The sequence below is a fragment of the Canis lupus genome, chromosome 5 (assembly GCF_048164855.1).
Source record: "Canis lupus baileyi chromosome 5, mCanLup2.hap1, whole genome shotgun sequence".
Taxonomy (NCBI): Eukaryota; Metazoa; Chordata; class Mammalia; order Carnivora; family Canidae; genus Canis; species Canis lupus.
In genome coordinates this window covers 82847314-82861442 of record NC_132842.1, presented here as the reverse complement: position 1 = coordinate 82861442, position 14129 = coordinate 82847314, and the positions used below count along the sequence as shown (strand labels likewise).

The following is a 14129-nucleotide window of genomic DNA, read 5'->3' as shown; positions in this document are numbered from 1 at the left end:
TACAAAGGTCACTCAGGGTTCCTAGAACCTCGCGCTGCCAGCCATCGTGCTGTCCAGTGACTCATCTTCTCTGCCCTAGGGCCTCCCAAGAGAAACACAGAGTCCAGCTCTACAGGGAGAAGGAACAAAAGCCCAGGAACAAGACCCAGATGTGCGACATCTCGGTACAGATCGAACCGGTCCACACTGACACTTTCTTGAGCAGCCAAGAGGTGAGTGCCACCCAGTCCTGGGCACTCGGGGGCGGGGGGGACATGCTTAAGAAAGAGCCCAAGGGTGTCTGTCTCTGCTTCTGAAAATATTTTCATTCCAAGTCCCAACAATATGACTTGCTCACACGGAACGTGCAGACTAAGAAGTGCTAGTCCCGGCCATCCTCCCGCGGTCCCTGGAGGTCACGGCTGCTGGCCGCGGTCGGCACGTGCGCCACCAGCCCTCGGCCTCACAGAGACTGCCCGACCCTCAGGCGCGACCCTGCAGTGTTCGAAGGTCAGCCGGGCTGCCTAGGTTCCGTCCCTGAGTGGGACTCCTGCACTCGGAAACGCTGACCCCGGGGAGGTTATCGTGTGCCGGCCCCCTTGCCTGGAAAGTAGGGGTGATGACAGCCACCGCCTTGGGGGGGCTGTAGAGAAATAAATTTGATTTATGCACACACAGACACACCCAACCTATAGATACGTGTTGACTTAATAGGTCTCTTTGCAAAATAATGGTACGGAGCCACATGTGTGCTGCACTGTGGTTTTCTCCCGCTGAGCACTACGTAAAGGCCTCTTTCCTAATAAGTGTATAATGACCTATTTTGCTCTTTTAATTGGGTGCGTAGAATTCACTGCACCCCTTTTATCCGCCCTGTCCCCCACTGATGGACATTTAGGTTGTGTCCACTTTCCCACGTTGCTATAGTTAGTGTCCTTGGAGGTGTGTCCGTAGGACAGATCCCAGATGTGACCATGCTGGGTGCAGGGGGCATCCTAAATCGGGCTTGACGGGGCCGGACCGTGTTCCCACTCATGCTCCAGGGCTGTCCCTCCGCAGCTTCCTTTGCAGCCCTGGAAGCCCGAGCCGTGCAGCCCACGGGGCGCACGTCTTTGGGTGAGGACCACCTTCACCACGCCGCCCCCGAGGTGCCACCCACACTCACGAAGACTGACTGTGGGCTGCGGCGGCCCCTTGAGGCCTCGGGTTTCCTGGAGTCCGGGGACATCCTCTTCTCCTTTGCTTCATGAAACGAGAGAACAGGGCATTTCAGTAACGGGCTTTGGATTTTCACTTGGCAACGGGGCCAAATGTGTCAGCTTGCCTTCCTGCTTTCTCCAAGATGCCATTCCCCTGCCAAACAGCAGTGAGCCGGGCCGCACACAGCTTGGATGAAAGGCCCGGCGGCCCAGCCAGCTGGCCTTGGCACAGTGCTGTCCCCAGTGCCGTCAGAGAAGCCAGAGGGGCCCGGGCGGTCCCACGCCCTGAGCCCGGGGTTAGGGGGGGCAGGGAGCACTTCTCCCTCCTGTCGCAGACCTGATGGGATCCCGAGCTCTTTAGTGCACGACCCCGCCCTCATTCATGCATTGGTTCAACAACTGTTGAGTGCCCGCTGTATGCCAGGCCCAGTGCTGGGCGCAGAGGCGGGCACACGGGGCTCCCGTTCACATCAGACCCCCCTGCGACCCCGCACAAGTTTGCTAGAACGGATCATTGCCTGGACGCTGAGATTAGTAGTTCCTCTGATGAGGCAGGATTCGCTGAAGAGGATCGGGGAGGGATTAGCTGCAAGATAAAAGGAAAGAAGTATTTGTTCTTTTTCCGAATGGCTTTCTAAACGCAGGCTACTTCCTGCTTGCTGAGCCAGAGTGGGTCAGAGGGCTTAAGAGTTGTATGAGAAAGAATCTCCATCTTTAAATAAACAAATTCCCAGAAGAGCCATGAGTAAGGGTTACATCGGGCTCAGGCATGAATAAAGGCTGTCACCGAGCCTCGAGCCTCGCTGCTGTGGCTGCCCCACCCCCAGGTCAGTAGCCCCTCCCCTCCCCTCCACACCCCTGCACATGTGCCCTTACACACACATACACACATATACAGGACATGCCAGGGCAAACATACATCCCCAAAGACAGCAAGGCCAGTGTTGAAGCCACCTGGGAAGAGTGGACCAGCCATGCAGCATATAAGCAGGCTAAAGGCGGTGTCACGGTCAAATGAGGTCCTACTCAGTGCAGCCAGGGGTGGAGTGCCCCCTTCTTTTTCCTGCTGAGCCCTGGTCCCAGCCAGGAAGCTGAGACAAGCTCCTTCCTGCTCCTGTTTCTGACCTCAGTTCATTCAGGCTCCATAATTATTGACCATCTACTAAGCTCGGGCACAGTGCTGGGCCCTGGGAACACCACAGTCTCCAATGGAGACAGGACTAGGCTCTCACAGAGCCCGTGGGGTGCATGGAGTCCGTTACTGGGCTTCAGGGGCACCCTGAACCTCCAGAACCTGTATGCAAATTTTTTATTTTTTTTTTAAGATTTTATTTATTTGTTTGAGAGAGAAAGAGAGAGAGAACAAGCAGGGCGAGGGGCAGAGGGAGAGGGAGAAGCGGGCTCCCCACTGAGCCAGGAACCTGACTCGGGGCTCGATCCCAGGACCCCAAGATTATGACCTGAGCAGAAGGAAGACACTTAACCAATTGACAACCCAGGCCCCCCCCCGTATGCAAATTTTTTAAAGATTTATTTGTTTGAGAGAGAGGGCACACGTGCACAAGCGGGGGCGGGGGGCGTGCAGAAGGAGAGGAAGAGAGAGGACCCTCATGTAGACTCCCTACCGCGTGCAGATCCCAGCACAGGGCAGGATCCCTGGGACCATAACCTGAGCTGAAACCGAGAGTCGGACACTCAACCAACTGAGCCACCCAGGTTCTCCTGTGTGCAAATTTGTGTGTGTCTGGGAAGTTCTTTGAAAGGTATAACTTGCACTCTTTAAAATCTGAAAGGTGGACCAGACCCTTAAAAGAGGGAGCAGGCCTCCCCTTGGCCATGCCCTTCATAAGCCCTACTCAAGCGCTGTGCCCAGTGGCTGCCATACTGGATAGCACAGATATAGAGCATTTGCCTCATCCCAGAGAGGCCTGTGGGTCAGTAGAGCCTCCAGAAGTCTCAGAGGAAGCTTTTCCTTTCTCCAGACCAACGCGAGCCAGTCTATCAAACTCCCCCTAGCAAATATCGAACAGCCATCCTTATTACCAGTCAGGAAGAAAGTACCATGCCATGTGTTCTCATCTAAAAATGCCCCTCCTGGAGCAGAATCGGAATTTGATGTGATTATTCCGAGATGAGACCCAAATGACAACAAATGGAAACCCAAGCTTAGACGAATATTAGAAGAAAATATAAAACACGGGGAGGGAACATAGAGGGGGTTTTCATTTATAGATATGCTAAGTAGGTAAGAGAGCTGGAAATCTTCCTAGATGTGACTTTCTATTTGAAATGAAGAATTTAAATTTCCTTCTGTGCTAAAGCCCCTTACAGTAGCTTCCGAGGTACTAAGTGACAGGGCCTCTGCCAGTCATGAATTGTACATGTTTCTTGGAACATAAGAGTCTGACCCCTAATAAAGCCGCCTTCCGCACCGTTCTGGTCCTAGGAGCAATCCTTCAGTGATCTGGGGGCCAAGTGCAAAGGGTCCCGACACGAGGAAATCATTCAGCGTCAGAGAAAGGCCTTGTCTGAACTGCGTGCGCGAATTAAGGAGCTGGAGAAGGCCTGCTCATCAAGTAAGTCCCCTCCCTGCTGGTCTCCCACTCCCCGCTCAGATCCCTGAGCCCCAGACTCTAGAGGTCACTCCGGGCACTGACAGTCGGCCAGGACCACCCGCTTCTAGCCCATCACTTCATAACCAAAGGACGTTGTAATACAAGGAAAGACGGCAGGCATGGTCTCAGAGTCGAGGGCAAGTCTTCATCTTAAATAAATGGGATTTCATGAAAAACTCACTACATTGTCCTTTTTCTTATTTCGCTGTGGCCCGAACTTTGTCCCGGACTAATACTGCAAGAATCAGCCCCAGGGGAACCTCCTAGAATACTCTGTTTAGAGGGCATAGCGTTCTCAAGACACCGCACCTGCTGCTGGCAGGAATTCAGAAGCCGGGGTTCAAGTTCCATCCTGGTTCCTGTGGCTGAAAGTTCACCGTCCATGCCTCGACATTGGCTCCTGCGAGGCCGCAGCCTCCTCCTAGCTGTGTGTGACCTTGGTCAAGCCATTTACCTGTCTAGACCCATTTCTCACCTGCCAAGGGAGGGCGGAGATTAACACTGGCCTGCAGTAAAGGACCAGTAAACAGCAGCTGTGATTTCTTTTTTAAGGGTTTATTTATTTGAGGAGCCGGGGGTGGGGCTCGGACGGGAAAGAGAGGCAGAGGGAGAGGGAGAAGCGGACTCGCCGCTGAGCGGGGAGCCCAACTCGGGGCTCGATCCCAGGACCTGAGATCATGACCTGAGCTGAAGTCAGGTGCTTAACCCACCGAGCCACCCGGGGACCCCAGCAGCCGTGATTATTACGTGCAATAACTCCTTCCTGACCCTTTCTTTTGACTCTCAATTGTTTATTTTATAGATCATAAGGACCACCTGAGTGAATCACTTCTAGACTTACAGACTGTCAGAATGGACAAAAATGTCCAGAAATTATTGGACCCAAAACCTGATGATTTGCCGACTTTCTCAAGAATAGAGATCGGAGCGGTAACCAAAGAAAATTTATCTCTGCGGTGACACGTGGAGAGGGTGGGCGTGAGGGCGGACACTAGCCGCGTGCCCTGGCACGGCCACGCGTGTCTGTGGTTTGGAGCCAGGCCTCCCTGGTAGGCCGGCGTCTGTGCCACCTGCTTGGTGCTTTGCCGTACCGGTAGCCCCGTGTCTGAACAGCTTCCTTTCCACCTGCGCCCAGAGTGTTAAATCACAGCACGGACGCTGGACCAGAGCGATCTCTGGTGGGCCCTCCTTTTCACAGGATGTGTTATATTCCACAGAAAATATTCAACAGGCTAATTTTTAAAGTTATGCCATGAGTTTGCCTGAAGTTTGCTTTTCACGGCCAACTGGAAAGCACAAACACCTAAAGGGTAGCAGGTGGGTTGATGAAGAGGACACAAGTTCTAGAGTCAGAGGGACCACCAGCCTGCAAGCTGTGTGACCTCGGGCGGGCTCTTAGAGCCTTTCTGGGAGGCTTTATCCCAGCTACAAAACGGTGAAAACCTAGAGGCCGCAGTGGGAAGGGCTGACCCCCGCGTCTCGCTCAGAGCACACACTTCATAAATGATAGCTGTTCTGATTGTTTAATAGTATTTAAATGGTGTCACTCAAGAAAACCTTCTTCTCTTAAGGGAAATAGTTTTATTTGCTAGGATTTTCAAAAGGGATTTGGCTGTTATGTTGGAGGTGCCCTGGGCCCTAAATGGATGCTCGATGGGCGCCTGATTGATGCCTGACGGTGCACCGCCCAGGTCAGCGTCAATCGCGGGGCCTGTGGGCCCGGCCTGCTGCCACAGCCGCATCTAAACCACGCATAGGCTTTTAGAAGACATTCCAAAGTCATCCCATCTGTACCGACATTCTCCTGCCCAGTTTTTCTAGACATTTGCTAGGGATGCGAGTCTTCGGGAATACGCTGGCTTTCCCATTCTCCAAGGTCGGAAGCGGAAGGGACAGTCCCCAGGTGGGGAGCTCAGCTGGCTCTCACAGCCTGACCTCCAAGAGTCACCTTCCCCCCAGCGCTGACCCTCTGCCCCCACCACCACCACAGAGCAGGAAAGCCCCCAACCCTCTCAGAAGACCTCGATCCTCCAAGGTTGGCAATAATGCAAATTAAAAAGAAGAGGGAGAGCAGCAGGGAGGCTCGCTGACATCTATTAAGTGCTTGCTGTGTGCCAGGCACGGAGCTAAGCTATCATTTATCATTCAGCCAGTTCTCATTCGACCCTCACAGTGGCCTGGTGACAGAGTTACTATTATATGATCCCTGTTCTGCAGATAAGAAAAGTTAAGACTTCATGCAGTCAAGAACCTCACCCAATGTCACGGCGTAATGACCGATGGAACCAGGACTGGGTCCCTGGCCGCCCGTCCCTAGCTCCCTGCTAATCTGCAGAGAAGGGCGTGGGCACCGTGTGATTGGACCTTGTAGGCCAGACTCTGCCTTAGGTGACCCTCCATCAGGAAAAGAAGGGGAACCTGGAGCGGGGTGCAGAGGACACCACCTAGGGCTAGAGACCCAGAGGGGTCCTTCGGGCTCTGTCCTTCTCAAATCCCCTCCTTCACACTCACGGCTCTAGATGTAGAGACAAATCGCACATGCTTATCTCTCAGAGTGACTTTCTGAGCCTTTACAGTTTTGTAGTTGGGTTTTTCTAGTCTCAGAGGTTTACAGCGTGGTGCCAGCAAATGCTGCGGCTGGCAAGCACTTAAAACCCAGTTTACTTTTTAGGGAGATTTATTACAGTTATTTGTGGTCCTTCGGACTCCCTGATCCGTCAGGTGGCTTTTCTGTACAATCAGCAGGGACTTTGAGCCGCCAGCTGGCAGAGAGGGTGTCAGTGAGGGCACAACTGTGAACACCACTGGGCCTTGTTTCTGGAGTGGGTCTGAAGTGACGCTCGCCCAGCAGCTTCCAGCACTAGGAGAGGGTCTGGCCAAATGTGCTGAGGGAGGGTGTAGGTTCTGTTGCCTATAAATGAGATTCCTTTAATAAAAGGAGGAAGGCTATTTCCTCTGCCCACTCTGTGGCACTTTACCAGGTGCCATGCTGGGCACAAGAAATGGAACCATGAGCAAAAGCAATACGACCTCTGTTTTTATGAAGCTTGTCATCTAGACTGGGGTTTCTCGACCCGAGCACTACTGATATTTTGAGCCAGGGGATTCTTTGTTTGGGACGCCATCCTACATACTGTGGGATGTTTAGCAGCATCCCTGTCCTCTAGTTGCCCAATAGTACTCCCCACCTCCACTTGCAACGACCAATACTGTGTCCAGGCATTGCAAAAAAAAAAAGGTCCTGGGGCACGCAGGGGAGGGTGGACGAGATCACCCTCGACTGAGAACCGCTGGTCCAGAGGGAAGATAGAGAACAAGGCAAACAATGTGCCATTTCAAAGGGAGTCACATTCAGAAGGGTAGGAGCGTAGTTCCCAGAAAGCAGTTGACAGGGGCATCAGACTGGCTGGACAGGAACTGAAATGAAAACCGACTCTCCCAAGTCATTCTTCGGTACCCACAGCGCTTTATCTCCAGGATGTAGAAATGCACAACGGCGTGCCAAGAGCGTTTTTGCCTCTTTTTTATTTCAGCCTCTGAATGGCCTTGCCAACTCAGCCATCCCGGCCACCGAAAAGTCCAGGAAAATGGATGTGGTTGAGGCTTTAGATCTCAGTGAAAAGCTGGTATGTACATACAGCATCGTCCCCTCCCGTCCAAACCTGGGTCCCCCACCGTCATCGTTAACCACCGGAGAGTTTAACTAAACATCAGCCTCACACACGTGCTCGGTTGTTATAATAGCTCCTCCGCAAGACCCATCTACTCGCCCAGCATGGGTGAGACATTACACAGGCCAGTTCCTTGAAACACGAGGTAGTTAGAATGAATGTTTATGTCTGTTGTCACTTTTCCTCCTGGTTCTCAAAAAGGCGTAGCATAAAGGGATGTGGAGTAAATGAAAGTATCACGAAAAGCCCAGTTGCACTCGCTCCCAAGTGTGTGTGTGTTCTCTGCAATTGCAAAAAATGAACAAAATGGAGTGAGTGAGGTGTTTGCTTCCTCAAAGCAGCCACCGGCAGTCTCGGGCCAGGCCTCTTATCTGCCAAACGCTCTCCTTGTAGTACATGGACATGAGCAAGACGCTCGGGAGTCTGATGAACATCAAGGATATGTCGGGTCACATATCCATGAAATACCTGTCCCCAAAAGAGAGAGACAGAGTCAACGAGCTCCGACAAAGGGACCTCGATCTGGTGTTCGATAAGATCACCCAACTCAAGAACCGGCTGGAGAGAAAAGAGGAGCTTTTGAGAGGATACGAGAAAGACATAGAACAGCTCAGGTACCGTCGGGGACCCCGTGGAAAGGGCCAGGCGTCCGTGCTCAGGGCAGCAGCAGACGCAGGTCCCCGACAGGCAGAGGCCTTGGGGGAGGGGGTGGGGGGGTGATTACTGGGGCCTGATGGGGGCGGTGGGGGGGGGTCTGTCTATGGGAAAGCAGCGGCTGAGGTGCTCAGTGTTCACTCTGTCCTGTGTCCATGAGCAAACTGCACCTCGCGTGGATTCTGACTTGGGGTTCACAGTATGTACCTTTCTGAGCCCCACCCGGTGTCAGGGGCTGCAGTTCCCCTACACCCACCCTGGGAAACGGAGGAGGAACCTGGGGGCATCCCCTCCAGCTACACTTAGGCACCGGAGGAGCCCTTTACTCTGCCTCATTCGCCCCAAATCTGCTCGCAATGAAGCCACTAAGCCGCAGACAGAAGTATTCTAAGCTTCTCCCTGGTTGGGACCACTGATGGCGAACGAGAAAGAGGAGGGGGAAAGAGACTGTGCCTCTCCCCTCCGCCCAGGCAGAGCAAAGTATCCGTGCAGATGTACCAGTCGCAGGTGGCAAAGCTGGAGGACAACATCTACAAAGAGGCGGAAGAGAAGGCTCTGCTGAAGGAGGCTTTGGAGCGCATGGAGCACCAGCTGCAGCAGGAGAAGAGGATCAACAGGGCCATTCGGCAGCAGAAGGTGAGGGGTCCTTGCTTGCAGCAGAACCTCGGGGGCTGCAGCCCCTGGGCTCCCTTTAGAAACGGCAAAGTGAGGGCCCAGGGGGTCCAGGCAGCATAGAACACACTCACTGATGCAAAGGAAGATGCCAGACACACCGAGGCGGATTTCTTAACCTCTCCGAAGCTCATAATCTAGCTCATCTGTATCATTTTAAATCGTGGCTCGTGTTTGTATTTTTACTGTCCCTCCAGGTGGTAGGGATACACAGACGGATAAGCAACCTGTGCATAAAGATTTGGGATCACTATTCTGAGTGCTCAGAACATAGGTGACATCCAGTAAACATTGATGGACGGATGGATTGCTGGATGGACCGATTCTCAGGCAGATGGATAGATGGATGGGTGAGGATAGATGGGTGGATGTCCTTGGCCATATCCTTTAGGCCAGAACAGTCAGAACAGAGCTGACTTCCAGCTGATTTAATGATTCGAAGTCTCTGTCTAAAGGGCGCTCAGGCTGTGTCACCCAGAGGCAGGCACTCAGCCAGCCCAGGGCATGCCGGGAGCGGAAGCGCTTTCCAAGTGATGACACCTGTACTGGGTTTCGAAGGAGAGTTGGAGTGGGTCCACCAGAGGCGTGGGCGGGTGCGCGCTGCAGGCTGTGGGCACCCCCGGGAAAGGCAGGAGGAGAAGTGATGTGGCTCCGGCAGGAGCCTGGTGTAGCGCTGCCTTGAGAAACCAAGGTTCCAGACTCGGACTCAGGCTGGTGATGCAGCCAAAGCCCCCTCCTCCCCTCACCCCGTTATTTCCTATGACACACAGCGCAGAAGCCAGTGAGGGTCACGTCCCCCCCACACTAACTAACGTGTGGCCTTGTGCAAATCCATTCCCCGCCGTGAGCCTTGTCTCCTCGCCCGCAAACAGCAGCCGAGGGCCCCGGCCCTGCAGGTTGTTGGGACGATTGCACGCAGGCAGGAACCCTCCCTAGCCAAGCTCGCACAGTGTGGACTCACAGGCCACATGGTTTCAGAAGGTTGGGGACACTTGTGCTGCCTCTGAGGCATGTGGCCCAGGGCCTGGCCCCGGCGGGTACACGCTGCTGTCTCAGAGCCCGCAGAGGCGCAGCGGACAGCGGGCACACGGGGGCGGCACCCAGACAAGCGCTGGGGGGCCCGCCAGCGGACCTGCACCTGCCCCCCCACCCCGACCCCGGGGGCAGAGGGGCTCTGTTGTCTCCTCTGCGGTTCACACCCACAGCCGCTGGCTCCCACGTTCACTTCCAAACCAGACTCCCCCTCGTTCTTAACCCTCGCCTAAGGTTGAGCGGGTTCAAGACTGAGATTAGACACACGAGGGGAGTTACCATCAGCACCATCTCAGGACCACCTACAGGCCCCTGGCTTTGCAGCCCCGACCGGCGTTACTGGTGCCTTGGTAGCTAGGCCTGGTGGGTGTGATGACCCCCACTTCACAAATGAGGAAATTGAGCCTTGGGAAGTTAAGAGACTCGCCCAAGTTCACACAGTAGCTGGCGAGGGGAGCCTAGACCTGGCCCCAGACCTCTGACCCTAGTTTCTGTGCTCTCTCCTGGGCTCTCCCTACTCTTCTTATAATTGTTCGTTTTCCTGACTCAGGGCTGTGTATTTGTGCACGCGTACACATGTGCACGTGCATTTAAGTGTGAATGTGCTATATGTGTGTTTGTGCATGTATATCTGTGCGTTTGCATGTGTGTGTTTTCATGTGCGTGTCTGTGTGTTGCCTGCATCAGCTCTAAGGAGGCCAAGCCAGAGAAGGCTCTAGAAGGGTGCCCTCCTCCCTAACCTGCTCAGATAAGTTCCTTGCAGGAGCCTGCCCTCCATCCTGCAAACCTTCCAGACTCCCTGGCTTGTAGAAATGAAGGCAGCCTCTCCTGCTCTGAGGGAGCCCCAGATGCACGGTTTCTAGCATCCACAGCCCTGAATTAAACATCACAAGCCCAGGCCAAGGACAATTTCCTTTCACACCATGCAAAGTCGGGGAGAGCCGGGCCAGTGACAGAGCTCTGACTTTTCCTTTGATGTGCCCTTTGGAGAGCTCACCCCTCCCTAAGGTGCCCCCACCCCCAGTACTTGGCAGGCTAGCCCCTAAAGCCGAAACACCAGACCACAGAATGGGACAGCAAAGGGCCCAAAAAAGGCCATTGTCATGTGCTGGCTAAAAATGTAAGAGAACCTGAGGATTTACATAATCAGGCTTTACATGCATTATTCATGAGCTGCCTCATTCATACACAATGCAGGGGCCATGCCAGCCTGTTGGGCACTAGACATCCTTCTGTGGAGAAGGATCTAAAATGGCCAAGTTGAACCTCCCCGTCTGTGTCCCCAGAAGAGCTGGAACTGGGAACGTTCAAATTCAGGGAATTCACAGTTTAGGGAAAGATTATGAAAAGTACAGCCACAATCACAGCAGTGCTGATGGCCTTATTTACTGAGCGCTTCCCGAGTGGCAGGCACCTGCTCCACACGGCATGTGCTTCGTCCGTCCCATCAACCCTGCAAGGAATGCTGGCGCCTGTCCATCCATTCAGAGAGGCTGACAGAGGGCAGCGTCACCTGGCTGCCCAGCAGCAGAAACGGGACCACCCACCCCCACCCCAGCCCGGGCCTGCTGCCCTCCCCAACTCAAGTTCACGTCTTCACTCACACCTGTTGCTCTTGGCACCTCCCTTTCTGGGAGGCAGCCCCCCACCTCACCCCCACTCACCATCACTCCAGGGCCTGGGTTTGCTATTAATAAGGTTTGTTATTAATATGTTGTCAGAAATCCCTGTTTGCCAGGAGATAAAAACTCATAAATTTTTAAAGTTTAAAAAAAAAAACATAAATTCTAAAAATTTTTTTAATAAAAATAAATAAATAAATAAATAAATAAATAAATAAATAAATAAATAAAACTTAAAAACCATAAATTCTAAAGGCAACTTGTATTCACCTGTCTTGGCCTCAGTTCCTTCCAAGGACTATATTCATTATTTAAATAGAAGCTCGAGGAAAAAAAAAAAAAGAAAAAGAAATGGAAGCTTGAGGAAAATAGAATTCCTTTTGGTTTTAACTTTTATGCCTAATATTTTCACAAGGACCCTTAACGTTTCCAGTCTCGTGTATAAAATTTCACCCGTTCATAGAGAAGGAGTGGTTGAACCACTAGTTAATGAAATTATTCCCCTTGAGCTTCAGAACCAGAACTCTCCTCAAAAAAAGGGGGGAGGGAAAAAAAGGGGGGGAGGAGGGGTTTAAAAGTAAGATGTAGTTTTTAGTTTGATGTCTGAACATCTCTTCACCAAGCAGAACTTTCTGGAATCCTACTTCCACGCTCATACCTTTGGCTGTGAAAATGAGACTTGATATAAAATGCAGAGAAAACCTCAGGGCTGGGCATTCACAGAGAACCTTGCGGTCATCAGCTCTGGAGTCTGGGATGCCCTGGGTCTGGCGCGCTCCCACGCTCTCCACGTGACACGGCGACAATGACAGGGGCCCAGGCTACGCTCAGTCTCATCCACGCTAGATAAGGCAGCTGTGTCCCTCAGAGTTGAGGGGCTGCCTCTGGAGCCCAGCAAATAGGGTTTAAGCCCCACCTCTGGCCCTGAGTGACCCTAAGAGGCCCAGGCCCTGTGTCTCAGGGTCCTCCCCGAAAACAACCAAAAATGATAACAGCGGGCCCCGGGAGGGCTAAATGACCTAATGCCCGCAGTGCCCAGTGCAGAGCATGCATGGTCACCGCAGGGGAGAGAGAGGACAACTGCATCTCTTCCAGAGAGCTTCCTGCCAGCTGACACAGGCCGCCAACCCGAGCTGCCTTCCCGCGCCTGCGGCCCGCAGCTCTTTGTGCAGCTCTCCTTTGTGGCTGGCGAGTGCAGCTAGGGCCGCGGCCAAGAGCAGCTCAGATACTGTCTGTGAATGGGTTAAGGCTGGGATTTTCTTTCTTTTTTTGCAGGGGGGGGGGGAATTTTCAATAGGAAATTTTTAAATGCACAGAAGTTGCCGTTTGGGAAGCACGCAGCCCCCGGCCCCCCTTCCTGGACCTTTATTTAGCGTTTCAAGTGGGAGAAAGGCTCAAGAGCCTGGGCTGGCTGCTGGGGAAGCCCCTTAGTTCTCCTGCCAACCAAACCTCGGCCAGGGACGTGGCCACCAGGTTGCCAGGTGGGGTGGAGTCAGCCCAGCTGGATCTTCCCTGGGCTTAATTAGCTCAGGTCCCTCATCTTTAAGATGAGAGTAAAGGCAGCACCTAACCCAGTGCGTTCGCTTCGGGGAGGGCACGGGCACAAGACCCTGAGCACGCAGGACCCCTGGATCCGAGCTCCTACACCGACATCGATGTCATCACTATCTCATTTAAATCACGATTTTCCAAAATTTTCTTGGGCCCCAGCATTCTCGAGATCGAGGTTTCTTCAGTGCCACTGGCGTGATTCTGACCAAGGAGTAGAAATCAGTAGATGGTGTGTGGGATGAGACCGGGTGGGTAGGCGTGGGGCGGCGCCCTCTGCCCCACACAAGGAGGAGAAGGTAAAAGTGGTTGGGCCGGGGCAGCAGGTGAATAGGAGAGAAGGCCATCCCCACCCTTCATCTTCTGCCCACGGATCCAGTGAGCCCCAGGGTCTCCTAGAAACCTCGGAGGGGTGTCCCAGGACGGAACGGGACAGGACACACTAAACGCTCTCTTGCACACCTGCTGTTTTCACTCAGGAACGTTTAGAGGATCACGAACAGAGAAATTCAAAAGAATCAACACCTTGCAACTGTTCCTTCAAAGAAAAAGAGAGGCAGGTATGGAGAGGTTTCCTGGTGTCACAGCCAGACACGAAGTAGATACAGTTGTTTTTTTTGTGTTTTTTTGTTTTTTTGTTTTTTATGAGTGAAGCCGGTGTGCTGCCAGCACACCGTGTGCTGCCACGGTGTGCCTGCCAGCTTGTGCTGGTCTGGGAGCATCCACGCACCTCCATGCACCTCGCTGCACCTCCACGCGCCTCCACGCACCTCCGCGCACCTCCCCTCCCCGCCCCCGCCCCTCCCTTGCCTGTCATCTGAGCAAATGACCTAAGTGACAGGCCAGGGTCCCGGGCACTGTCTGGAGGTAAGGCGCTCGGAAGCGCCCTGCAGTTTGGGCTGAGCAACCACCCTAGGCATGAAGTGATCTACGGACTTGGAGACGGTTCATGAGAAAAGAAGAAGAGAGGGGTGGGGACCCCCACAAGCCCCTGCCCTAAGAGTGCAATAAGTGGGTGGGCACAAAGTGGAGCCAGGAGTGAGGAGGAAGGTGCCAGCTCTCCCTACCTGCCAATGGGGAGCCGCGCTTGACAGGGCTTTCTGGCAGCCGGTGGCATCTGGAAAACCCAGAGGTCAC

At 53.5% G+C, this 14129-nt stretch overlaps 1 protein-coding gene across 7 annotated transcripts in view; it reads left to right on the top strand.

Moving 5' to 3' along the window:
* Nucleotides 1–14129, top strand: part of FHAD1 (forkhead associated phosphopeptide binding domain 1) — a 122410-nt gene that overhangs the window by 101288 nt on the left and 6993 nt on the right. For 5 of the 7 annotated variants that reach the window (XM_072828252.1, XM_072828254.1, XM_072828250.1 and 2 more), the window contains 7 exons: nt 80–212; nt 3625–3754; nt 4596–4723; nt 7327–7419; nt 7858–8078; nt 8589–8754; nt 13472–13552. In XM_072828252.1, coding sequence (XP_072684353.1) covers nt 80–212; nt 3625–3754; nt 4596–4723; nt 7327–7419; nt 7858–8078; nt 8589–8754; nt 13472–13552 — 952 coding nt within the window. Of the gene's footprint in view, nt 1–79; nt 213–314; nt 441–3624; nt 3755–4595; nt 4724–7326; nt 7420–7857; nt 8079–8588; nt 8755–13471; nt 13553–14129 lie in introns of those variants that run through there. The other 2 variants (XM_072828253.1, XM_072828255.1) reach the window with 2 other exon arrangements.